Raw genomic sequence first — 27,589 nt, 5'->3', positions numbered from 1 at the left:
CCAGTTAAATAAACCAGGAACCTGATTCTGATTTTAATTTCCCGTCCTAAAACTGTTTTCCAACATCCGTGGCCCAAAAGTGACATTTCTGGACCATTTCGTATTATTATGCCAAATTAAAATTTTGATTTACAAAACTACTTAATCCGTATTATGCGTTCCGTATCCGAATTATACATAATCCGAAGTACATCATCCAGTATTTTCTTTGCTCAATGATATACTAACTAATAGGTGAACATGTAGTTTTCTAGTTCACTGTACTGAATTAATCCACTGAAAAACCTATAGCGGATCTATTGCCTTTCGGCTATAAGGATTGTCACCTCATTCACCACAATCGGATTAGTAATCTCAATCGTATTAGGAACATTCGAAACAAACACACCCACATAACTACATACTTAAATATACATAGACTGCTAAAATCATTAGATCAGAGATAGTTGGGAAAATATTGGAAATAAAACCAAAGCTTGTTTTATTTATTTATTTATGTTATGCTGGAGATCCAACAGCTTGCAGCTTGTTTTTATACATTATTTACTTTTCGGTGTAAAGGTACCTTTAGTAGCCTGTCCACAAAGACAATAGTTTCATCTGCTAATGTGTTTTTTATTACAAATGTACTATGACGTAAGAGGCACGACATTTTGGCACGTGTCCTATCCGGTCCACAATTGCTCTTAATTAGGAAACAGCGGTGCGGGACGTGCAAGTCTTGCGTCAGTTTGCCATCTTTCCTACATACGTTCAATATAATGGAATCCCTGAGCCACCACGAAAACCGTGTTTAAATGGTACCTATCAAATATTACCGTAATGTATTCCAGTATAGATGTATGTACTAATTATATGTATGTATATTTGTAAATCAACTAGATACTACAGTTATTATTTATGATCTTTCTTCTTTCTAAAGAAATTTCTGAAATCTGAAACTCCATGTTCTGAACTATTATCATCATTTTTCTTATGTGATCGTTTTCCCGTTGACAATTCTTCCGTCTCCGTAGGATCGTCGCCCTCCTCGTCGTCCCGGGGTATGAAAGTAGCGAGCTCATTAAATCTCAATTTCCTACCCCGTTTTGATCCACTACCCGAAGATTTTATTTTTTCTGACTTTGAAGTCCTACTTGTGCCGGGATCATATAATGTGCTATGAATTTCTTTTTCTTCTAAACCGGGTGAAGGCGCAAGGACCGCGCTTCTTCCAGACGGTCCGGGTGAATCTAAACTCGTATCCAAAGAACTAGATAATTTGGCTTTTAGAAAATCTCTTAATACTACATTATGCACTGAAGGTAGGCGTTGTTTGGTCGGTCTCTTGTCAGATTCCTTTTCTTTCAAGGAGTTTAACACTTTTAAATATGCCATTTCTAGACTCTCTCCTGTTTGTACTTCTTGATCTCTGCCGTCGCTCATCATACTGAGCAGTTCGGACTCAGTAAATGAGTTGTTCCGAGGCACTTCTGTAGATAACGATCTTCCGGCTCCATGCACTTCTTCTAATTTATTCGACGGTCGCCGCTGCTTAAATAAGCTTATTTTGTTGAAAATAGAAAACGCGCGCTGGAAAATATTTGTGGATTTTCGAGTGTTATGAGAGTATAACATATTCTCTTCGTCAAAGAGAGCGCTATTGTACATATATTGGTCGCGATCATTATCCATCGGGGAGCGCATAATTGAGTCCAAATACAACCTGAAAAGAATATAATAAAATACCTAAGCGACAGTATTTTTACCAAATATAAATATCATCATTCATTATTGTTAAAGAGCAAAAGACCAAAAGTTTTCGGTAAATTCATTCGCTTGGTGAGTTGCAGTTTTGAATCAGCATCTAGCAAATATTTTCTTACTGATTTAAGTGTTTCATATAGGTATGTACTTAAATTAGGCCAATAAAAAAAAAGTTAATAAATTACCTCATTTAAGAGTATAAACACCAAAGAGTATAAACCAATATTTATTTGTAGGTGTAGATAATTTTCTTCAAAACCTGTCTGGATCTTATTTGCTTTTCTATTAAACAACATAAGGTAAGTACCCCTATTAACGACCCCATTAAAATTGGCATTCATTACCGCGGTATGTACAAAATAGCGTTTAATAAGAAAGCTTATTAACTTTCTTTGAATCTAAGAACACAGAAATAAAGCCTTATCTTTTGACTGTCGAATAAGTATAACACTACTACGAAAATATCACACAAACAAGTCGAAAAACGTAAACTAGCGTATCAAGAGCGCAAGATTTGGTTGCTCCATACTAACACGCAACACCTCAAGTAAGTAAACGCGTATTCTATTTAGTGATTAGCGTCATAATGGTAAATATTATGGAAAGACTAAGACTTGATACTGATTCTTAGTTATTATCTTTATGATTCCCAAATACTTTATTTGCGATATTTGCTCGCCAATAGGGAAAAAAATAGGAAATTAAAAACCTCGGTGTTAGGTTCCATTTTCTTTGTGTAACACCTAACTTCGAGGTATACCTCGGTAATAACGGAAACGGTATTTTAGATTCGAGCGATCTTATATTCATATATAAATGCACATTTCCTTGACTTTTGATGTTATTGAATTATTTAACCACCTATAAAACTAAAGAGGTATTAACGTGGTATGAAATCTATGCAAGAAATCTTAATTTTGATTACAATTTTAGACACCTTCTCAGACGTTTTCTTAGAAACCCTTATATGAGAAACTCGTTCAAGTATTGATATAAAAACAGAAGTATGGTTATAAAGTTTATTTTAACCATTGTTTTGTAATATTTAGAATCATTCATATTGATCGTATTAAAAAAATACAAGATAACTATTTATTTTGATTAGTCGTCAATGAGTTTTAAAATTATTTGAATTGAACCGTTTAACGATGGTTAGAAAAGACGTCACTCGGTAATAAGCTGTATGAGAACCTAATACAGACCCACCCAAAACTTTAATGGCTTCGAAATTAATAGGTTCTTAAAATACTTTTGATACTCGTTGGTATACCAGGTACATAATAAAAGGGTTCTTAAAATTCAAGGGCCGAAGACAGGCCCGAGAATTTTCAGACCTAATGTTGTACCGTAAGAATATTTTTTATAAGGCAGCAAACATAAAATGATATATAAAGTTAAAGTAAATATTGGTTTTTAGATCTTTGCCTAGAAAATAGATTTTTTTTAAATACTTACAACTCTTGACTATTACTATTGTAATATTTGTGATCATATAGACAAAGGACAGGGACCCCTACGCACCGCGCTTCAAATGTAGCTGGTTTAGATATCGCTGGCAGTCATTTAATCGACAAATAGAAGTGCTGGAGTAGAAAAATATATTTTATGTTATATATAAAATAGATACACAACACAAACATACAACATTAACATTAACTTACACAGATCTTGTATCTGCATTGTGGAGAATATAATTGTGATAGCTTGAACGTTTTGGCTCAATTTGCCCTCCACGTCCGGTTGAAATAATTAAGTAATGAAATAAATAGGTAATAAATAAATTAAACAAGAATTTCGACAGCATCACACTTGCTCGTAAAGGGTACCCCACGATGTTTTTAGCGTTAAAGGAACCAATTATTTCTATTCTAAATTCAATAATTAAGTAAGTCTTATAATATGAAGAGCGTAGGTATTGAATATACCATATTTTATCCTTTATTGTCAAATAAATAATATTTATCGTAATTATGGAACTAAAAATGCAACGAGTTATCTACCCTCGTAAAAAGGAACCCACATCCGCGGTATTTGGGTAACAGTGGTCCATTACCACGGTAATAGGCGATTTCGACATTTTGGTTTTGATAATAATTTTTTCCTTTATAATTTTCTAAAACAAGGCCAGAAACTAAAATAGTATAAACTTTAATCAACAAACTAACATAAAAAAATATGTCTTGGTCCATACACCGTCGCTTTATGCTTAATTTTTGGCTCTTTTTGGGAAACTTGCTTAACCCCCTCGTTAATAGGGGTACTTACCTTATTAAAATTACGTACCTTCGTTAGCTCAGTGAAAATTATCTAGTGAACTTTACTGCGATTCGACAAGGTCTGGTGGTCAATTAAATGTGTTTGCCTTTACCTTTAGATGTACTAAATAGCAAAATAAAACGCTTACTCATTGTCGGCGCTATCGTAGTAGACGAAGAATGCCTCCGCTACTTTGGGTACGCATATCCTCAGCCAGTAGTGTGTGATGTAGAGCATCGTGATCAACACGGCCAGGCAGGTGGCCGCGGCGAGGTACACGCTGCGCTGGCGGTCGATCACGCCGCATAACACGCGGTCTTCGTCGTACGCATCTAATATCAACAGGTGGTGGTTCATTGTAGGTACATAAACACTTAACTGAACAATAATAGCCCTTGTATTGATCGCAATACGCCTCATTAATGGGCTCATTAATTGACGCATATATGCCCAAAAATTGTTTTAGCTCTGAACTCCTTGAAGTTACAGTCATTCTCCTACTAATTTTAATGAGTGTTAGCTGAGGCAACAATGGTACCACAAAATATCGCAAATTCCGTGATTGTAGTTATAATGAGTTGCATTAGTATGTCTATTATATCTCGCTCTCTCTAATCTCATAATCTGCACTTCTTACGCACTTGTCTTTAGTTTCAAAACTATTTCAAAATATCGACCAGGAATATAGGAAGATTTATTGATGAAATTTCAGCGTTATATGAGTATTTGAGTACCGAGCCTTTTATTACATTTCTAGATATCTAGACATTTAAGGAGTTACTGTATTAGAATTGATGAGCTTAGCAAGCAGTGTCATCTGTAGGTAGTGCTAAATGAGAAATTAATTACAATGGATGTCTTAATTGCCGCAGGTACGAAACGACGTCCGCACGACTACGGCATGCAGTCTCCACAGTCAAGTGAAGGATGTTCGAGTTTATGGTTTGTAATGCCATACAGGGTGTACCCTGCCATGTTACACATACACGTCCACGTTCACCGTGCTAGCAAGATGGTTGCGAATGGTTCAAACTGCCCATGACGTAATTCGACGGCATTACCTATCCCCAGCTGCTTCACAGGAACCGGTCTTGCTAATATCGCAAGCTCTTATGGCGGAGATTCTAAACAACCATCGACTCGAGAAGCTTGCTAGGATGTCGTAAACAGAAAAACAATCACATGCGGATCCACAGTTGGGTATCCCGTCGCACGCGTTGGTACTGTCGATGCAGAGACGGGTGCCCTCCACCTGGCACTCCACCAGGTCCTGCTTACACTGCGGCTCCAGCAGCGCCAGCGGCCGCGCCGTCGTCAGAGCCACCATGACGTGCGCCATCTAAACATATACAATATACGGTATTACAAAGTATCATCTTTTTTTTAGACTCCCAAGCCATCTTTGCTTGCATAAGCCTTGTTAAATTTGGATTAATATCGCATTTGTTCACGCGCGTTACGTGTTATCAAAAGTGTTAAGGTGACATTCGGAAGGCAACTGCGGCTGCATTACCTACTGTTCTGATATTACAAAGTCGTAGCAGTTAATCAGTGGCTGCAGTTGCCATCCGAATGTAACCGTCTTCTTCTCGTTTCATCGGTTCTTCACCCGACTTCACATGCTTCAGTTCAGTTCTTCAGTTTTCAATCAATCCCTGAATGATAGGTAGGTATACCTGTTACCTGAAATCCTGTCCCTTTGGCACAAACAGATATACAGGGTGTTACTGACCATCGGGCTTTAAATCCAGGGCTCGATTCTACTCGCTACACTGAGCTACTTTTATTATGGCACCAACCCCGAAATCCCGAATTATTTTTTACTTTTTCATACATTTGAAAAGCAAAAAAAAAACTCCCTGATTTTAGGGTTGGTCCCATAGTAAAAGTAGCTCAGTTTAGCGAGTAAAATCAAGCCCTGGAATTAAAGTCCCATGGTCAGACACATACTGTATCTCGATATAAGAACATGAAGAATGATTTTTTTGATATGCTGGAGAATGTAAAATAATACGTACCGTAAAGTTTTCAATGCTCAGTATTACCCTCGACGAGTTGAACAAGACCATGAATCTGGTTTTAGTTCCGTTGTACGCGCTACACATGTCGAACAACTGCTTACTCGTTTTGGGATTCATTTTTATCGTCACGTGGTTATTCATCTGTAAAATAACACAAAAGTGCACCTATATTAAAAACACAGTTAAACTAAAATATGTATATAGTAAAAAAATCTCATTAATTGTCGGAGGTTGTAGTAAGCCGCAACACTTTGTTTACGCGGCACTTATGGGATCAGTTTGGTCTTGCAAATCGGTTATTAACCGACTTTAAAATTCCAAAAGGAGGGTTCTCAATTCGGTTGTATCATAGTTTTTTATTTTAGTTACCTCAGAACTCCGTCATTTCTCAACCGATTTTGTAAATTATTATTTAACCAATTTTTGCCATAATTCAGTTCTGATGATGGGATCGATGAGGAATCGAGGGAACAGTGATTTTTGTATTATTTATCAATAACCAGGCATTTGATGTAGTTGAACTGCTGATAATGTCCAGATCTGAACTCGACACGTAGGTATTCCACGTTACGCATCTTTTTCGTTGAGTTTGTTGTAAATAATTTAAATTGTTCTTCAAACTGTTTTGTGAATTCGGTTTTATTCTATTACCTAAAGTTTATTTTGAAAAGCATCATCAGCATAATATTGAAAATAGTCTAGGCAGGTATTACTGAATCGCAATTAAAAAGGGATTGAGATAGCTGTCAATCCATATTGATTTTGACGTAAGTGTATGGAAATCTGTTATTTCTAATCCCTTTCTGATCGCGGCATGATAATACATTGTTAGTAATCTTATTTTACAACGACCGGGAAGTCGCAGTGCAAAGCAAGTTGGCACATAAAATGCACCGCGAAATGCGTTATTGCATATCGACTGCATATTTACTTTCTATTGGTTTTCTGTAAGGTCAACCTTCCTCTGTACAAAATAAAGTTCAATTCCCTAAACCAAATCTCACGCAGACAATCGTTACTATTAAAGCAATATACCTATGCCTAACATGCTCGGAGTCGTGAGTGACAGAGCTAAAGCTCGGATCATAAAATAATAAACAGTTAAGTGAATAAGTGCCTGGTCGTCCGGGAGCTCGATGAGTCGCGCGAATTCGTGCATGTTGATGGCGTTGAACGCGCTCGCCTGCAGCGCCGGCAAGCTCGTGGTGAGGCGCCGGTGTGGCCGAGCGTCGTCCACCATGATCACCGAGATGTGCCGCCTCCGCCGTACACTGTCACCCATTGTAACCAGGCATAAACGGGACGACACTACAGTATTGCCACTTTTTAATTTCTACTCTCTTTTTGTCAGACTGTAAGGGTGCTCCAGTTTATAACGATATTTGGGCGACTGAGCCACTGTTTGCGTCGAGCCACTGTTCACGCCTTGACCCTACGCCTTAAAACTATTAGGTACCTGGCAACTAGAACCAATTGGCGTTGAAAAGATTTAATAATATTTGTGTTACGTACGCTTGTTACTTTAGAAAAGTGATTTATAATAAAATTTAGCCGAGTCAGAATGTGATTATGGTTAGTATAACACATTTTGCACGTATAATTAAATAATTATGATATTTAAAATTTAGGTATATATGCCTGTGAGAAATCTCATCTTTTTCTTCAAACACAAAGGCATTTTAAATTTCATAGAGGGCAGATTCCGGTTTTGCGACTAGCGAGTCAATAATGAGTAATGTGGCTACTGGCTAATTAATATAATTAAGTTGGAAATAGCAAAACGTGTCCTATTTAGTTCCTAAAATAATCGTCAACTCTAATTAGGTATACAATTGTAAACTAACATCCGTTTATGCTAAACCGCATGCTGTTCAGTTGCTTTTATATAGTGATTAAGTACCCGTGGCAAAAAAAAATAACGAAGAATATTCTCTTCAGTTGTTCACTGTTGAATCTACTGAAAAAACCCGGGATTCGAACCTATTCAGGGCTAATCAAATAATGCCATAGTAATCGAAATTGAATGGATTCATTATCTACTCGTAATTACCACTATATTATTATTACTACCGGCTATCAGAGTCCAGTAGATACCTTAAGCCCCTTAGCGCTAGCACCATTCCACTAGCCCGGGGTTAACCAGTATAACCTAGAGTTACCATGGCTACCAGTCACTCTTTGACACTGAGTTAACGGTATAACCGCTTAACCCCGGATTAGTGGGATGGTGCAGGTACTATTTGGCTACATATTTCATACCTACGCTTGCTCTGTGGTTTTAAAAGTTCGGAGCCATGTTTGTTCAGTAATCCGGCCATCACTGGCGCTGATTGGACCACATTTTCCCAAGACTCGTGATCAACCAACGTCCCCGACATAGACCGTCTAGAAATGAATTAATTACAGTCACCAACATACTTATACATATATACTTGAGTTAAGGTAGGCAATATATACATTTTATAACTAAAATCTAATGGACTTTAGACGACTGGTCTGGCCTTGTAGTTAGGTAGTGACCATACCTATGAGGCCGATGGTCCCGGGTTCGATTCCAGGTTTGTTCCTGAATCACGGGAAACATATGTATGTAGATAATTACATAGAAAATACCCATAGCGCTGCTTAGTTTGGGGCTAGATCGATTTGTGTAAAATTGTCCTCAAACATTTATTTATTCCATATATTCCTCAACTGTACTGTACGTATAATATAACCTATTCCCTCCTTCTTTCCATTACAGTGTTAGTCAACTGCTGTCTTTATTATAACTACTTAATTATTGATGGCTGGTTAAAATAGTAGTACATTACTACAGAGGCCGGGACGAAAGGGGTTGCCGGCCGAAGTCATATAGACGGTCGAGCGAAGCGAGGCCGGATAGGTCTGAGCGCGGGCAACCCCATTTCCCGCCGAGGTATGTATAGTGATTTTCTCAAACATGCAATGAAATAAATAAAATAAAAAATCCACGAAACCCAAGCTTTATTTATAGAAAAAACTAAAAGTAAACTACACACAAAATATAACCAACACGTACCTATATCATTATCACGCGTATGTTTTACACGAGTCGTGTATTTTTACTACCCGTATATTTTCATGTATCTTTGATTTTTTCACCTTGTATCCGTCTGACTGTCGTTTTCGTCACATAAGTTTACATAGTCGTTCATGTTGATATCATGTTTCACATACATCGTTGCCTTATGCATGGAGTAAATAAGTATAATTTTCCACAGTGTTGACGAATTTGTAGTTACATTCATTTAAAATATGCCACAAAACTGTTTCTAATAAACTGTAAGCCATTTTTCTTATATTCTCAAATAATAAAATTGCCATAAGAATAAGAAACCAATATACATACTTCGTCTTTGACTTGGCGGCAGAGGCAGCAAGTTATTTAAAATCAATTCTGCTTACGCTGCCAATTCCAACACCTACGATTACAATTAATATTAATTTCATTATTTCTTCGGAACTCATATTAAAGTAAAAAAATCAACAACGCACCATAAATCCAATAAAACAGAATGAAATTTTTTCAACTTTACCTCCATAACAGTTTAAAAAAAATGACTACGCGTGTTTGAGTAGACCTTTTTACCGCTAACGTTTAGATGAAATATTTCAAAATGTTTTAAATTATTTGTGTAGTTAAATTTATAATTTAAAATTATAGAATTTGGTTAATAATGTATTATTTATTAATTTCATGTTGATTTTATACAAATAAAACTGCAAATTATAGCAAACATTGTTTTTTTTTTATAGGCGTAGTGGCAGAGTGTCATTACGAACCATAAAGCCAATACTGCCTCTAGTTTTTTTTAGTGGATGAATGCCACGAAGCTGTGTCACAAATATCTGTTGAAATGAAAATTAAAAAAGAGGACTTTGCCGGCCTAGGCCTGCAAGATTTGTATGAAATTCCATTAACGACCTTTTGTCCTAGCCTCACCTGAAACGTCATACTTCGCAGCCTATTATAAGGAGCATAACATCAATATTTCATTGCATGTTTGAGAAAACTTATTTTATGTACCTAATAAGTAATAATTATCGTACGTACTCTGTAGCGATAAGAGGAATTAGGGCAACATCTGTCAAAGGTTGTGTAGCTCTTAAACTACTTCGTTTCTCTTGTTGTTCTAAAAATAATAACTCTTATTAATATCGACTTAAACAGCGATTTCAGTGGCGTCAATCTAAGATTAAACTTTATCCTCGTGGCGGTATTTCGCGATTTAAATAAGACATGTTCCCGTTACTTTTTTGGAACATTCTGTATGGTGTCTTGTTCCATACACAGTGACACTGACCAATACGCTAATGGTTGCTGATTAGTATGTGTTAAGGTTTATTTTGGCACAAACGGTATAATAATTACTTTATGTAATTTTAATACCCATAATCTACCCATTTATTAGGTAGTATTTATTTATAAGCACCAGTTGCACCCACCACACTTCGCAGACTGATCAACATCACTCAGCAGAGAACTATGAAAATTCCCATAGAATAAAATTTTGCGAACTGTTTAACGGTGACAGACAGTTCGGTGCAACCGTCCCTGACGTTAGTAATAAGTTACAGTTTAATATTAAAAGCCAACGTACCAGAGAGGCTTGTTTCAAAGCTCTGACTGCTGCCTGTTCCAATTATTCGACTGCTGGTAGTTTCGACACTTTCGCCAGTAAGTGGTAAAAATGGCACTGTGTCCTTTTCGATTGTCGACTTCGTAATTCTTTCCTTTAAGGATTCAAGTTGAATTGTGCCATTGGGATTTTCAGTGCTTTGCCTTTTCTCGTGTGAGTTTGTTTTGTATGACAATATTGAGGATATATTACTAGTGTTTTCTATCACGTCCTGTGTTTTAGTTCTAAGCACGTTTGTAACAAGAAAATCTAAGTTAAATTACGAAGAAATTAAAATATTAATTTTGTCGACTGTATTTAGTCAAGTAGGTGAGTATTTTGTATAAATAAAGTTTCGTATACTAACTAATTAATAACATAAAGGGTCTACCAGGTACCTTAATAATTACTAAATGTACCTATAGGTACCTACTTACTTTCTTAAAACACTTTCCGTTGTGCCTCGAAAAGGAATCTCAGTTACATTAGGATACGGGCCCAAATAAACTAAAATTGGAAAACATAGTTAATATATCCGTACTCATCAGTTTCTTTTTCTATCTAATACCTATATAATTATTTAATGCCATTAATAAACATAGTTCGCACTGACAGGTAGTCAACATACATAACATAACACATAAGAAGCGTTTCATATACCTACCAAGTTTTATTCGGAACATTTAAAACCAATTCTAACTAAATATCACACAAAAATCTGTTATTGGTATACATTAATTTCATACATAATATTGATCAGAAGATGGAATTTCTAATATGTAATAACATGTAGTTAATTATACATGTAAGAAAATAAACAGAAAAATTAAGATACCTACTCATAAAATAAGACTAAAATGTACATAATTACCACTCAAGTTTCGGTGGCCATTATCCCACTTATTAAATATTGTAATAATATCACTGTCATTGGATTGTTCTTGTGGTTTCAAATCCCCACTTTCGTTAAGTGACTTTATGACATCATCTACCAGATTGATTGGTTCCTTTTCTTCATTGTCCTCGTATTTGTTTTCTAGTTCTTGGGGAAGTATAACGTCTTTGGATGGCCTATGGTTAATGGTTGGGAGTGAGTATTCTTTTCTGAAACTTTAGAAACTATCTATATACATAGTTCAACCTATTTCAGTTACGTATTTGTATAGCAATATTTCATACCTAAGGGTAGAGATGAATAAATTAAAAATATTGTTAATCTCAATACAAAGTTTCTTGTAATTAGCGAGGCTACAGAGATATATTTTTGTATGGATCTAAATATGATCATCGCTTGTAGTTCCACGACGGCTTAAGTAATGTGAACTATAATACATTATTTAAAGCTATTAACACGAACGGTTTTCACTAATTACACTTTACACGTATATTTTTCGGAGGAATGCAACTTTGTATGGAGACATTTATATGTCATTTATTCGTTTCCACGCATGAACATTCATACAATTTGCGTGACTCGACGGGTTCTCTCGTACGTGGCGAGTTGTTTGTTTTTGGTTCCACGCGCTTGTTCGCTAACTTCTTCTTTTTCCACCTGTTACTGTTTCTATTTGTATTAATGTGCTTTGATGTCATTGACCGTGCAGGTGTCGTCAGCCTAAACATAAAGAACATAACACCAAATAAACATAAACCGTAATAATTTATAATCATTTGTAGGTAGAGTCAGACCAAGAATAGTCTGCAGCGGATTTGATAGCCCACGCAGTGAAAGTGTTATTTTAAACGTCAAACGTTTATGAAATGATGACGTATAAATGACACTGGCACTGCGTGGGCTATCACATCCGCTGCAGTATTTTTTGGTCCGACTTTTCTAAACCTTATTGTAGAACCTTGTTCTAAACTGTTTGTTCGGGTAAGAACAATACGGATAACCTAGCTAGCCTTCACATTAAGGACTGTTTACACATTTATTAGCGTTTATTGCGATTCGCTACTTGCTACTTTCATTTAGTGGCAAAAGTATAAGCTCGCAATAAACACAAATCAATGCTAAAACCCAATATGAAGGCCAGTCACATCTGTATTGAACTTAATCAATATTTACATACATTTACCTACACTATCGCTACTAACCTTTCATCTGGCGTAAATGGTCCCACGGCGTAATCAAGTTCGTATCTGGGTTGTCCGTCGGCTTCCCGCAGGCCTCCCTGTTCCTTCACTGCTATTTGTACCAACGGCAAAATGCTGGTCCTGTATGGCTGCCCAGGCCTGCACAGATCGTAATTGTTCTCTAATACTATATTAATGCTATCTAGAGTTAGGAAGAGTAAATAGCAATTTCATAAAACATTTTAACAGTCACTTACAGGACGAATCTTGACGTTAGCTTGCTATACTATCCTTATTTTTACTAGGTGTTTGGCAGCTGTTTATTGGTTAATTTGTTATATAATTAATAATCCACGTTTTAGGATTCCGTAGCTAAGGGGTCATCCATTAATTACGTCACACGTTTAGGGGGAGGGAGGGGTCAAAAAAATGTGACATATTGTGACATGGGGGAGGGGGGAGACACAAACTTTGTGACGTCACTTTAACTTCATCAGTAATCGAAAATTTATTTAAATTATTTAGTTCGCTGTACATTTAAATAACAAGTTTTTAAAACGAAAATAGTTTTTAATCGTTTAATTTTCTTTCCTAAGCAGTTTTGGGTTATAAAATTACTAATATTTATATCGTCAAAAATATTTTGATAAAATATTAATAATACTTAGGTACTTACTTAATTCGATTTGGCGATTTCGTAGAAAAAATGTGACGTCACACTAGGGGGGGAGGGGTTTGCCAAATGTGACCAAGTGTGACAAGGGGGGGAGGGGTCAAAAAACCTAGAAATTGGTGTGACGTAATTAATGGATGACCCCTAAATGGCAAAAAACGGAACCCTTATGGATTCGTCATATCTGTCTGTCTGTCCGTTCGTATGTCACGGCCACTTCTTCTTCCACCAAAAATTGGTTTGTACGAGATCTAGTAAGGAGTTTTTTTTTAATACGTCATAAATCGTAAACCGCAATTTTATTATGTTACTTGCTGCTACGGAACCCTTCATGGGCGAGTCCGACTCGAACTTGGCCGCTTTTGTTAAAGGTTGCTACGAGCTACGGCGTAGCCAAGTTCTACGCTTGCACCTTTAAAGAGCAAACCCTTTCAAGAGCGCCATTTAAAAAGTCCTAGAGACTGAGAACTAAAGAAATAATTTATTGGCCTCCCAATATTAATTTAAAAGATTAATTGTAGCGTATCTTGCTCAGACTTATTGGTGCACGTGGGATGCTACGAGATTTTAAGAGTACGAATCGTTGCAAATACAGTTATTTATTACCTACGTAATTACCTAAATTAAACATCTTGAAAATGTTCTATATATCATTCAGACACCTAACCGATAGCATTCTCACATTATCTAAGATTCACTGAGGCGGGACTCAGGAGGGACACAGAGAGAGACGATCTCTGAGCGATATAGCGACTAAAATTTGAAGGATATACCTATACAATAAATTAACGTAATGTTCGCAATTCGATGTATTTATACAAACCTCGGCACTACATCATAAAATTGATCAAAAAACTCGTCTTCATCAAAAGGTTTTTGTTGTAGAGTTTCTACAGGTACCAAAGTAGCAGAGAGATTGACCAACGGCACTTCTATCGTGATATAATCCTGTGTCGCAGCTGTAGGTCTACTAGAAGTTGGCGATGTCGTTTCAGTAGTACTGAAAAGAAAAATATTTTGAGCCTTTGAGATAATTGAGACATAAATGAAAGACTATATATTAAGCCTTAGGTATGGCGTACACTGGCAAAGTGACCCCACAATATTTTCAACTAGGGTATTATATGGCTTTCCACATATTTTAATCGTGTGTATCAATATAAATAAATAAGCTGTCTTGGACCAGAGTTGATTATTTTTTTGGGCTTGTGTCATAAATAAAACAGTCCGACAAGATATTGTAGAAATTAAAAAGTGGCAATGCTGTAGTGGCAAGGATGACCCCTTTCAAATAAATCCAAGAAACGGGACGACACTACAAATTGTCAATTTTAAATATCTACCTACACCTTTTCGGACTATAGGTACCTTCAAATATTCTTCGGTTACCAAAACTCGTTAAAAGTTACCTAAGTGTACTTTCTGTAGTCCTTGTTGTGACAGGCGTGGTCGTCTTAGTCGCCAGAGTGTACTGCTTAGTGTACACCGGGTCTTGCGGGTCCTGTTTAAGAACGGCGTCGGGTATCGGGCCCCAGTACCCGCCGAACGTTTCAGTGTACTCGAAGACTCCAAGCTGATATCCGTCATTACATAACTCTTGCTGCGAGTCGCCCGGCGACAATTCTACCACCATGATTATGCTATGGCCAGGCTCCGTTCTGTAGAGTAACGAACGATAGTTGACTTGTAATGCATTGAAGAATGTTTCTTTACAAACAAAACTTTTTATAAGGTGTCTTCAGTTCAGAGCGAAGATGCGCCGTTCTATAGCTGGTCGTGCGCGCTCTTATTGGGCGGCCAACGTAGGCCAAATTTAAAAGACGCGGTTACTTATGCGTTAGAAGGAGCAATCAATGTGGCTCTCTTATTCTTCCGTATATCTGCGTCCCTTAGATTGGCCTACGTTGACCCAATAAATGAACTCGGCATTACGCTGGTCACATTATGCTGATCATTAAACTTAGCGGCTCTCCTGCTTGGCGCATGGCTCGCTTTAATGGCAAGCGGTGTGCGCGTAGTAAGTAGTTAGTATTGAGTATTATATTCCTTGGTAGGTAGTGAATCAAATGAGCAGCGCAGAGAAACGCTGACTATTTGCTAGATCCGGAGCATCTGAACGCACAACAAAATCATGTAATCGATTCCTCAGTCTCTGCAGTACCTTACAGTAGCAAAACAGCTATAAGGCACGTCCAGCCTGGAGAAGTGAAGCACCTGCGCGTCGGCGTCCATGACCTGGCGGCTGAGGAACACCGAGGGCAGCGCATCGCGCCGCTTGCAGTGCTCCGACACGTCCCGCGCGTACTGCGGCACGCTGCGCAGCCCGCGCGTCGGTGTCAAACACCACAACATCACCATAATGTGAAACAAATTAAACATTGCAAGCAAATCTCGACATGGCCACGTAGATTAGTAACATAAGCCTTTTTAGCCCATTATAAAATTACTGTTCGATTGTCACAATTTGTCCAACCGGTCCAACCGATCTGTCATTTTATTTTAATAGGAAGGTAAGTTAGGTACTAAGTACCTACGAAATTTGTACGAAAGCAGGGTAACTGGACAGTAAATAGGTCAATCGAACTGTCATGGATAGAATTGAGATTATTTCGTTTTCACAGTACTTATGGTGCTTTACCGCCCTAGGGCGGGATTAAGGACAATACGTACCTAATATGTCAAACATTTAAAGGGCCATGTACCTACTGTAAAACGATGTAGAGTCTGTGCGGAAAGAGAAGAGTCGTGGCAGAAACGGGAACTAACATTTTAAATTTTATATGGCAATCAATCCTTTGACACCTGTCTTGTAAAAAGTAAACAAACTTCTGTCAATGTATATTTTTATTAACAAAAACCGCAAGTTTTATGTATAAAATATTTTCAAAACACGATAAAACCGTACATAAAACCACAAGGAAAATTATATTTAACATTGTTCGGTTTTGTCAGCGGGAAGAAAACGGCTAAACGCCGACTATCGACTTACAAAAAGTCGCGGAACGTGTTTCCGCTATTCGCGGGTATTGATGTTGTATTTAATATTAAATAATTACCTATTTAATAAGCCCCCTAAATAACTTGTCTCTGGTACATAATCGGTAAGTATATTCATTCAAAATATATTAATTTTCATAAATATGCATCATTCATGATCTTTAAAATAACTGACAAATAGTCTTGATACTTGCCATTTTATGCATATTTATATGTAATTTCTTTTTCAGGATTGTGTAAAAGTATCTACGGTATCTAGAATAAAAGACCGCTAAGTAGGTGATATGCAAGAATTCGTAATCTACGTGCCGGATTCAAGCACATCCAGTTCAGATGAAGATAGTTCTATGAGTATCCCTGGTTGTTTTGAAGGTGTGCCCTTATTTTACCGCCAAATTTTTTGCAGAATTTTGTTATACAGAAAATTATTAATAGAATAATCGAATCACACATTTTTGTTACAATTAATTCTGTTTCTTCGATTATTCATTTCAAAGAAACATATTTTGTAACTTCTGCAGAAAATCTGCAGAAAAATTTACGGCAAAATAAAGGTAAACCCGTTTTGAAGCTAGCTCAAACATAAAGTGACATTGAATATTTTAATTCAGACTTCGATTACAAAGAATAAAACTTTTTCTAATAAAATATTTCTTTATTTGTAAGTTCCTTTACTAGGTTCTGAATAAAACTTTTTCTAATAAAATATTTCTTTATTTGTAGGTTCTGTTAGTACATAATACAAATGTACACATACATTACAAGTCAAGTTTACAATGGGTGAAATATATCCCAGATAAAATTACAGTTCTATTGCCCAATTTCTACCCGATCTACCCGGTTTTAATAACTGTTGGACTGCACAGATTAGGCAGTACATAAATGAGACTCGTATCTTGTTTAGTACTAAAATTACAGTTGTATTGGGCAGATTCTTAACTAGTTTTAGCAGTTTTGTCAATCGCAGTCACTTTTCAGTATCTGAGATATAAAAACAAGTGTGTTTTAAAAAGAAAACTGGTGCCTGCGCTAAATCAGAGCATTGATTTGACGAGCCGACACCACCACCACCAGGCTCCGTTTAGTAAGCCGTGGTAAAAAACCGGAACAAAAGGGATTCAAGCAGTGGCGGATTTCCCATAAGGCATAGTAGGTCCGGGCCTAGGGCGGCGAGATATTAGGGGCGGCAAATTGTGACCAAAAATTCGCTGATGATAACAAAAAATAACTCAAAATTAGGCCAGGTAACGAATTCTCAAAAAAGGCTTGAAACACAATTTTTAACTATGTGCCTAACTTTATTTGGACTATCTAGTAGGTGAACATATCAAAAGTCCCCGGCCGTAGCCTTTGAGCCGGGGGAAGAGAGAGATTTGAAGGTCACATTTTTCAGTTTTTCGCTTATATCTCGGAAACTATGCGTTCTTACAAAATGAAAGTTGGTTAAACTTGCTACAAATTACAATTTTTACGATATCTGGAGGGCCCTCCACACTTGTGCGCGAATCGCGACGCGAACCCGCGAACGCGAGTGTGGCGTCGTCGATTTCGCATATTGTTGACGCCTTCGCGCCTTGTTCCCCGTTTATAGGGTTCCGTACCTCAAAAGGAAAAAAATGGAACCCTTATACTCGTGCGTCTGGCTGTCCGTCTGTCACAGCCTATTTTCTCCGAAACTGCTGAACCAATTAAGTTGAAAGGCACACATATGTAAGTTTGTGACCCAAAGATGGACGTGTAACGTAAATAAATGAATTTTAAATATGGAGGCCATTTTTGGGGGGTAAATAAGAAAATTTTAAAATAAAGTTTTTCAAACTATATCGTGTTACATATCAAATCAAAGAGCTCATTGTAAGAATCTCATTTTTTTAAATAATTTTAGGATAAATAGTTTAGCAGTTATTCAAGAAAATAGGCAAAAAAAAGGTTTTTCTTGTTTATTTTAGATTTTTTGAATGTTTTTGTAGGTACATAAAAAGTCAATGTTATTGGTAATGTCACTTAAAATGAATAAGTATTTGCTTATTTTTTCGTAAAACCTATGTTCCTATGATCATGTCACAAGGACGTATAGTTTCTGAGATATAATAAGCGAAAATCCGAAAAATGTGACCTTCAAACCAAACCCCCCTACTTTTGATATGTTCACCTCCTAACGACTCCAAAAAAGTTACTAAGTAAAAAATGTGTCCCAAGCATTTCCCTCTATAATATATCTTTCCGTTGCCTGATCTAAATGTAGTCAATATGATGGGTGCTGATGCTGAGAAAGGGGCGGCTACAAGGCTTGGGGCCTAGGGCGGCAAAGACTGCAAATCCGCCACTGGATTCAAGTATCATGACCTTTAGTGTCGTACTATAATCACGTGACCAGTGTTGTCAGCATAGCAAAAACCAGAAAATAGCACTGGCGCGCCCTCAAATCCCACGACTCTTCTCTTTCCGCACAGACTCTACAATACACGTGCTAATATGTTATTCGCAACTCGTGTCGATTTAAAACGCTCCCTTCGGTCGTGTTTCAATTTATCGCCCCTCGTTGCGAATTTCCTACTTTTCGCACTTGTATCGTATAATGTACTAATTATGGCAAAGATACCCGTACGTAATTATGTTAGTAAGTAGTCTATTGAACCTAGTTATACCGTAAAACAAAAGCTTAATTACCTATTCAAATAGGTAATCTATGTTAGAATTTCTGAAGACGCATTTCATATGCGATACATATTTGCTACTCCAGCTACGGTCTACCGAGTTAAGTGGTAGAGCTGTAGGTATTAAGTAAGTATAGTAGGTAGGTAGTTCAGTTAAGTAGGTACTTCAGAAGTTGACCGTACAGTCACAGCCGCGATGTTGTAATAATAAATTAACCCGTGGCATGACGTCGACTCGGGAACGATAGGGGTCGCGTGACCCGCACGGCGCGCAACGCATCAAACATTTTTTAATATAAGCTGTTCTCATATCAACAGGGGAACTATTGTTCGTAGGCATAAAACTTTCCGACTACAGTTAGAATCAAACTTCTATGAAATTATGACATTTATAACGTATAAATAAAATAACACACTTTTCACTTCTATCAAAATCGCTGCAGACTTTTCTTGGTCTGACCCTGCAAATTTTTAAATAGTTACTCATAAAATAATCAAAAACTCGAAAATACCAAACGTCCGCCTGGCGGTAGTTGATACAACAAATGTATCAAAATATTTTTCACCACACCAGGTCGGAAAGGCTTACTTTACACTTGATACTGAAAGAAAAGTTTCATTTTATTCACATGTGAGGCAATGCAATCAAATGCATATTTTGAGTTGTTTTCTTATGTTTGCTGGTAGAATTTACTTTTAAATGATGATTTTGGATGATAAATATTTAAATAGCATTCATTTGGATTTAATTTGGTTTGATTTTGTTTGATATTTAATATTTAAGTACTTCGGGTTGGTGTGGTGTTAAATTTTGTGTTTCACTCGGGGGTAGGGTTTGCAATCCGGATCCGAAATGTATGAAATTATCCGGATCTGGATCCGGATCCGCGGATCTCCCCATACATTTCGGATTTGTCGTGCAAACCCTACTCGGGGGCAAATCTTGTTTAACCCTCGTGCTTTGAAACCCACGCAACGCTCTAGATTCCATTTTTGAACCACTTGTGCAACGCTTGTGGTTCAATTTTGGATCTTTCGCTTGCTCGAGTACAATTATATTCTTTGCTCGAGTATCAATAGGTACTTATAGGTATTAGCAACAACTTTGCCCCTTTGTAAAACAAATAACTATTAAATACCTAATTTTAATATCAGAGAAGAAAATGAGGACTTACTAGAGTTACACCAAGAAAATTCTGCAGAGATTTTTATAGCCCACGCAGTGTAAGTGTTATTTTAAACGTTAAAGTCCTATAAAATTATGACGTATAGATAACACTTGCACTGCGTGGCCTATCAAAATCGCTGCAGACTTTTCATGGTCTAACAGCTGTATACATATAAGTTACTACTACTACTAGTGCTGCACTCTGGCGGCAGAACATTGCAGTAATTCTGGCGTAGGTAGAAAGGAGTTATAAAGTAGTATATTTGAACGCTCCCCTGTGACAGTGATCTGTCAATGTCATCAGTGACACTAGTGAAGTAACCTAGAAGAATCAAAGAATCAAATCGTACTACACAAAAACTATTGCAAATATTGCAATTATATTATTTAAAACTATTAAATTGGTGTGAACAGTTCCTTCAAAACATGACGATCGTAGAATATGTGACTTCGCTAGCCCAAAACCCTTATTTCGGGGCGGGTTTCGGATTGTTCGGCGTTGGAGCGAGTGCTGCAATTTTACGGAAAGGATTTCAAACCTCTATGATATTATTTCGACGGCACTGCATGATCACACTTGAAGTGCCATGTAGAGACAAGTCTTACCAATGGTTACTACAGTGGATAACTCAGAAAGGTGCTAAACAGACGCAACATTTGAGTGTAGAAACTTCTTTCCTTCAGAAGGACACCGGACAAATCAAAACTAAATACGACTTTATTCCCAGTGTAGGTCAGCATTTTTTCAGGTAAATTATATGCAGAAGTAACTTTCACTTATGGTACTTAACTGTTGTCTCTAGAAAGCTATCAACTTGGAATGTAACTTTAAACCAGAAGTTGCCAGCCCAGTGGCTAAAACGTATACTAAAGAAAACATATGCTATATTCAGTATTTGCCTTAAACTTCAAATTGATCACAGCCACTAGTTAACATGAACAAATATCAAGCCAGAAATTTATCCTCAATATCTTGTTATATAATGATATTGTCATTGCTTTTAATTACTCCAATGTTTATTACACTAAGCCTGATTGCAGATATCGTGGAGCCTGGATCAAAGTAGACCGCACCAGGGAACAACATACTCTGGATTTGCATATGGGTGTTCCATGGGAAACAGTCGTCTTGACATCCTTTGGTAGCAATAAGCAGCTATATTATGATATTCTAGAAGAAGGTAAACCATAACAATCTTTGATATAACATTCATACTTTAAGTCCATGATTTCTAATTATTTTTTATTAATAAATATTGTTTTGCCGTAATGAAAAAAAAAAGAACTATATTATGCACTTTTGAATGCATATTTTTCTAGGATATAATTTCACCTTTTGAACGCTAAACGGCGCATCTATTTGCCGTGCCAGTGATGCCACGGGGGTAAAATTTGGTTTTGTGAATAAATAATGCCAACGTAAAAGTGGAGTGTTTTTCAGTAGGTACATTTTCATCAAAAAACGATTGATGTCAAATGCCGTCTTTGGCGTCGTTGTCACGATTTTGCGTTGACGTCAATTGCCGTCTGTGGCGTTCAAAAGGTTAAAATATATTTTTAATTCCTCTAAGTTTAGAGTACCAATGTTATTTTTTACCTTACAATTCCGCAATATGTAATTGTACCTAACCATTAACCATGTCAACTATGCGAGATGCATGTTTAATAAGAATCATCATTAATAATTAAAGTTCTTATTATGTTAAAATGAAGAAAGAGCTTTTAAGTAAGGTAGAATTCTATCCAACTTTGAAAAATGATTGTCATATTTTTTCATTTACTAAATCACCATTCATTATTATATACTTTTTTTTAAAGGCACTCTATAGAAGCCTTTACTTTAGGTTAAGTGAAGTGTGATTTGTGAGTGTCCTAAAATTTCAACAGTTTTTGTACAAAACACATTTGGTCAAATCAAACATTGAACAAAAAAGTTGTAACAACCCTTAAAAAATCCAACTATGGGAACCTACATTTTTACGAAAACGTTGTTGTTTAAGTAGGTATCCGAATTTTATTGAAAATGTTACCAAAAACCTTAAGTTGAACAAGAACATGAAACAAAGGAATTAAACTGTTCTTACAAATTTAATTTTGTCATTTACAGCTCGTACAATGGCACTGAAGCAGCATGAAGGCATGACCATCATGTACACGGCCATGGGGGCCGAGTGGAGACCATTCGGGCACCCGCGCCGCAGGCGTCCTTTGCACAGTGTAGTCTTGCGCGCGGGCTTGACGGACAAAATCCTGGAGGATTGTCTGGACTTCATCAACCATCCACAGTGGTATACAGATAGAGGGATACCTTACAGAAGAGGTAAACTGTTACAGTTAGTTAGGGTAAGAAGTTGTTAGTTCATATTATTGGCAACAGGCCCTTATTGCATAAATTAAATGATCCTAGCTGAAATTACTACCAATCTGCTAGTGATAAGACTGATAAGTGTGAGGCTAAGGCTGTTTAGTTAGAGCTTAGCTATGCTCGGGTTATATAAAAGTGGCATATTATTGTAGCTTGTAAATTCAGCTTACCAATTTGTATGTTGACAAAGCTCAGATAAGTTTCTGAAAACAGCCTAAAACAAAATGACGAAACAACTTTAAAGGATAATTATTGAGATAAAAAGTATCTTATGTTCTGTCTTAGGTCTCGTAATATCTGTATACCATATTTCAATTAAATCGGTTGAGCGGTTTAAGCGTGTAGAGGAATTAAAAAAAAAAGATATTTGTTTAAAGTTTATATGTTTTTTCTTAGCAATGGTGTCAATGTGATACCAAAAATGAATTCAGCATCCCCGATTTATACTAAAATGATACCAAACTCAGCCTAGCAGCTTCACTAATGTAGATATCAAGATAAAATTGAAAGCCCTAAATAAATTTTCAAGAGCGGATATCTCAAAAACTATTCAAGATATCGAAAAACTTGACTGAATAAAACTTGTAACAAATTTTATCAGCTTTTGGTTTGTCTTAGTAGTCATGTCGCTAAGACGCAAAGTTTCCAAGATATAAGTGAAAAACCGAAAAATGAGACCTTCTTTCCCCCCTCTAGCCCCCAGCACCGGGGCTACGGCCGGGGACTTTTGATATGTTCACCTCCTAACTAGTCCAAACAAAGTTACGGAGTCAAAAATTGTGTTCCTAGCTTTTCCCTCTATACCTCTTATTGCTTGGCCTATATTTTCAGGTTACCTGCTGTATGGCCCACCTGGTTGTGGAAAGTCATCATTCATTATGGCCTTAGCTGGAGAATTGGAGTATAACATCTGTGTACTTAATCTATCTGAGAGGGGCCTTACCGATGACAGACTAAACCATCTACTTAGGTAAGACTTCTTTTTGATCTAACATTAACAAATATAATAATTATAAGTGTGATGATGCCCTATGCCCTTATTTATATAATATGCTGATATTGTACTTGAGATTTTCTTCCTATGCAAGTACGCACTCACAACTAGATTAGCACTACTCTTTTACATGTGCGCCACAGTGGAGACATCGAATCATTGCATGGACATCAACTTTTCTAACAGTCAAGATGAAATTAAATCTTAACGTCAACACGTGCTTCTACTTTCCTTATGCGCACTGCCAAGGAATGGAATTCCTTGCCGGCGTCTATATTTCCGTGCTCTTATAACCCGGCAACCTTCAAATCAAGAGTGAACAGGCACCTTCTGGGCGAGCTCGCTCCATCGTAGGCCACGTCTACGCCTCGGCTAGTCTGTGGCCATGAGTAAACCCATGCATAATAAAAAAATAAAAAATAAAAAACCAAAAAGACTACCACACAATTTAAGTTTGTATATACGAACTGGTTGCATCTATGATACAATTTGCAGCGTAGCCCCACAACAGTCGATAATCCTACTGGAAGACATCGACGCGGCCTTCGTGTCGCGCGAGGACACGCCCTCGCAGAAGGCGGCGTACGACGGACTCAACCGCGTCACGTTCAGCGGGCTGCTCAACTGTCTGGATGGCGTTGCTTCCACGGAGGCTAGGATAGTCTTCATGACCACTAATTATTTGGAAAGGTATTAAATAATTTTAGTATTTTGGTCTTTATAACCGATAGTCGCTATACCCAACATTATAGATAAGTTCATGTCATACCAAGACTTCAAGGTTTCGTCGTTATAAACGGTTTTGATTGTACATATGAGTCATATGACCTACAACCTTTAGTACTATTTAAGCTATACGATTAATAGCGAACAGTAATTTTAACTTTAAAATATAGTTACATCTGTACTCATGTCCATATTTAGAGAAACGCAAAAAAAAAGTTTTAGTTACTGGATTACAGGACTTAATGTAATTTCAAGATAATAGATTAGTAGGTAATTAATATGTACCTACATCTCGACCTGTGTCTATATGTGGTTCTGCCTTGCCGGTTCTTCAAGGAATTGAAAATGAATTATCCTTTCAGGTTGGACCCTGCGCTAATTAGGCCCGGCAGGGTCGACATGAAGGAGTACGTGGGCTATTGCGACCAGCAACAGGTTGAACTCATGTTTTTGAGGTTTTATAAAGGAGATGGAGCTGCGGAGCATGCGAGGATATTTGCCGAGAAGTAAGATATATACATATGATACGGTAACATAGTAGAAAAATATTTAAATACACAAATCGCGGTAGACCTCGATATAATCTCATTCTTTTTACCTTAAATTCCGACGTTGAAATTATATCTCGGTTGAGCAGTTTGTGTAATTAAATATAGTAGAAAAATATTGTGGCAACCCGAACTAGAGTCCGTCACAGAGTTTGCACTGATTTGAATAGGGACCGTGGGCGGTGGAGGGTCTGCCATCTTGTGGCCTGAATAGGAAACATATGTGCACATGTACATTGCCAAAACAATTGCTACCATCTACCGTTCTCGTCGGTACGTTTCCTTGTGCATGGTAGGTTCTGCCATCTTGTGGGCTACATCGGAAGCATAAACGTCACATTTATGCCTCGCGCCAATAATTCGACAGCTCCTATGCTGCTCCATATAGTCCATGCACGTGGCCTATAGAACAAAGTGAGGTGTGTCATTATAAACGGCATATTTTCATAGAAATTTGACATTAATGAAGTCATTGCCACATTTTTTCATTGCAAATGTCATGCAGAGTTCGATTGGTCCGGCACTATCTAGTCAAAAAAAGAAATTGAACTATACTTTCTTTTAATGTCATCCGCAGTCATCCCTTTACGAAACATTCTAATAATAATTGTATTCTTTATTCTTTCAGTGTGATGCAAAGTAACAAGAAAGTCAGCCCTGCACAGATACAAGGCTACTTTATGTTCCATAAGCATTCGCCTCCGGCCGAAGTGGTCAAAGATTTCCAGTCGATTTGGACCCTTGGCTAAAATATACAGCTACCAACTTTATAAGCTCCAGAAGATCGCCAAGGCCGCTGTCAATCCACTGGTCTTATTGGAATCAACAGATTCCAGACAGGAGGTTTGCCATAATTCTCCAACTAGGCCGCTCTTGTTGAATTGAAAAACACTGCGCAATTAGTAATGCAGTCGGTAGTCTCTTTTCAACCTCATGAGTTAGAAAGAGATTTCGGCATTTATCAGGCACAGTTTATTAGCGTTTATCAAACGGGTTGTAGATCAAGTTTGATAGAAAAACAAGTAAAGATGCGGCTTCGTGAACAGTTTGTTCAAACTAGGTGCACCAGAGGCAAGTAGGTACCTGAAGTGGCATTTCTCATGTATTTTCAAATACTATGTATTTATATGATGTTACAAAGTCAATAGAGCTTCTACCTATGTGTGTTTTAAGGCTGGCGTCCACTAGACTCGCCGAGTGGAGTCGAAACGCGTAGCCGCAGAAATTCGCCTGACGAGCAATACGCGCGGAGAGTCGAATCGGCGCGCCGCGGCTATTCGTCAATGGACGCAGTTGCATAGAAAATATAGGAGGCGAATTATTGCGATTCGATTCGATTCGCCTCGGCGAGTCTAGTGGACGCCAGCCTTTATGGCGACTGTACATACATTCGAAAAGTGATCTATTATTTATCTAGGTGTAAAATTATATTTAAACGATTTTAGAATTTTGATTGTTTGTAGATTTACACCTTTACTTAAAATAAACTGCAGCTATGTTTTACAATTTTGAAGTGTGATTTGAATGAAACTAATGATATATTTTCGATTTTCATCTGACTTTGCTCGAATTCTTGTTCTAACTGATAAAAAAAATTTATAATCGGTTAACATTTAGAGGTTGGACATCATCAACAAAGATTTTTCAAATAACCAACGACTCTACATCGGAGGGTAGAAAATGGTTTAAGCGCCTATCATCAAAGCGGAGAGTAGTGCGATACTGAACCTTCTACATATAAATAAATTTTAAAAATAGTAGTAAACTAGTGTCCGACCGAAACATGTTTTTTTGCCGAAACCGAAACCGAATGTTCGGCTCTGGATCTAGTTTCGGCCGAAACCGAAACCGAAACTTTTGTAGACTTGTTAAAATCGTTGAAAAAATGTCATAAAACCCCTTTTTAACCGACTTCCAAATCTCAAAGAAGGAGGTTATCAATTCGGTTGTATGTTTTTTTTTATTTTTTTTTTATTTTTTTTTATGTTTGTTACTCCATAACTCCGTCATTACTGGACCGATTTTGAAAATTCTTTTTTTGATTGAATGTATATGCATACAGATTGGTCCCGTTTTTGTCAAAACCCAGTTCTGATGATGGGATCCATGAGGAATCGAGGGAACTCCTCAAATCTTAAAGGCATACACATAGTGATTTTTGGTTTTTTATCAACGAATCAAGCATATACATCCAAAAAAGTGACATTTGATGAAGTGAAACTGCTGATGATGATCAGAACGGAACTCTTCAACGACGCATAGTTCACGGTTGGCGATTTGTCCTCTTCGTTATGTTTGTTAAGCAAGTTAAGTTTTTAAGCCACATTTTTGTCAAGCTCGAGTTCTGATGATGGGATCCATGAGGAATCAAGGGAACTCCTCAAATCTTAAAGGCATGCGTATAGAGATTTTTGTATTTACATCAGAAAATCAAGCATTTTCATTAATAACTGTCGCATTTGATGAAGTGGAACTGCTGATGATGATCAGAACAGAAGTCTTCAACGACGCATAGTTCACGTTTGGCGATTTTTCCTCTTCGTTATGTTCGTTAAGCAAGTTAAGTTTTTAAGCCACACTTTTGTCAAGCTCGAGTTCTGATGATGGGATCCATAAGGAATCGAGGGAACTCCTCAAATCTTAAAGGCATACGTATAGAATTTTCTGTATTTTCATCATAAAATCAAGCATTTACATTAAAAACTGTCGCATTTGATGAAGT

The 27,589-nt window shown here is 37.1% G+C and overlaps 3 protein-coding genes across 3 annotated transcripts in view; 2 read left to right on the top strand and 1 right to left on the bottom strand.

The window, feature by feature from the left end:
* LOC134679071 (nicastrin) overlaps positions 1 to 27,589 on the top strand; it is a 246,892-nt gene that overhangs the window by 152,702 nt on the left and 66,601 nt on the right. The gene's annotated exons all lie outside the window — the stretch shown is intronic.
* On the bottom strand, positions 531 to 15,833 carry LOC134678117 (uncharacterized). Its single transcript, XM_063536567.1, has 16 exons — positions 15,574 to 15,833; positions 14,822 to 15,070; positions 14,236 to 14,412; positions 12,761 to 12,898; positions 12,126 to 12,278; positions 11,535 to 11,773; positions 11,101 to 11,170; positions 10,646 to 10,908; positions 10,099 to 10,177; positions 8,283 to 8,408; positions 7,070 to 7,294; positions 6,524 to 6,563; positions 6,021 to 6,164; positions 5,185 to 5,341; positions 4,151 to 4,334; positions 531 to 1,705 (listed from the first exon to the last, which is right to left on the bottom strand). The coding sequence occupies exons 1-16, from the start codon at positions 15,789 to 15,791 to the stop codon at positions 895 to 897; spliced, it is 3,273 nt and encodes a 1,090-aa protein (XP_063392637.1). The 5' UTR covers positions 15,792 to 15,833; the 3' UTR covers positions 531 to 894.
* On the top strand, positions 20,543 to 26,373 carry LOC134678446 (mitochondrial chaperone BCS1). Its single transcript, XM_063537019.1, has 8 exons — positions 20,543 to 20,983; positions 21,276 to 21,415; positions 22,342 to 22,554; positions 23,431 to 23,569; positions 24,089 to 24,283; positions 24,682 to 24,825; positions 25,496 to 26,032; positions 26,234 to 26,373. Exons 1-7 carry the CDS (start codon positions 20,661 to 20,663, stop codon positions 25,614 to 25,616), a joined length of 1,275 nt encoding a protein of 424 aa, XP_063393089.1. The 5' UTR covers positions 20,543 to 20,660; the 3' UTR covers positions 25,617 to 26,032; positions 26,234 to 26,373.

Source organism: Cydia fagiglandana, chromosome Z, assembly GCF_963556715.1.
Source record: "Cydia fagiglandana chromosome Z, ilCydFagi1.1, whole genome shotgun sequence".
Classification (NCBI taxonomy): domain Eukaryota; kingdom Metazoa; phylum Arthropoda; class Insecta; order Lepidoptera; family Tortricidae; genus Cydia; species Cydia fagiglandana.
Note: the sequence above shows the minus strand (reverse complement) of the source record. Positions and strands in the feature narration are given on the sequence as shown.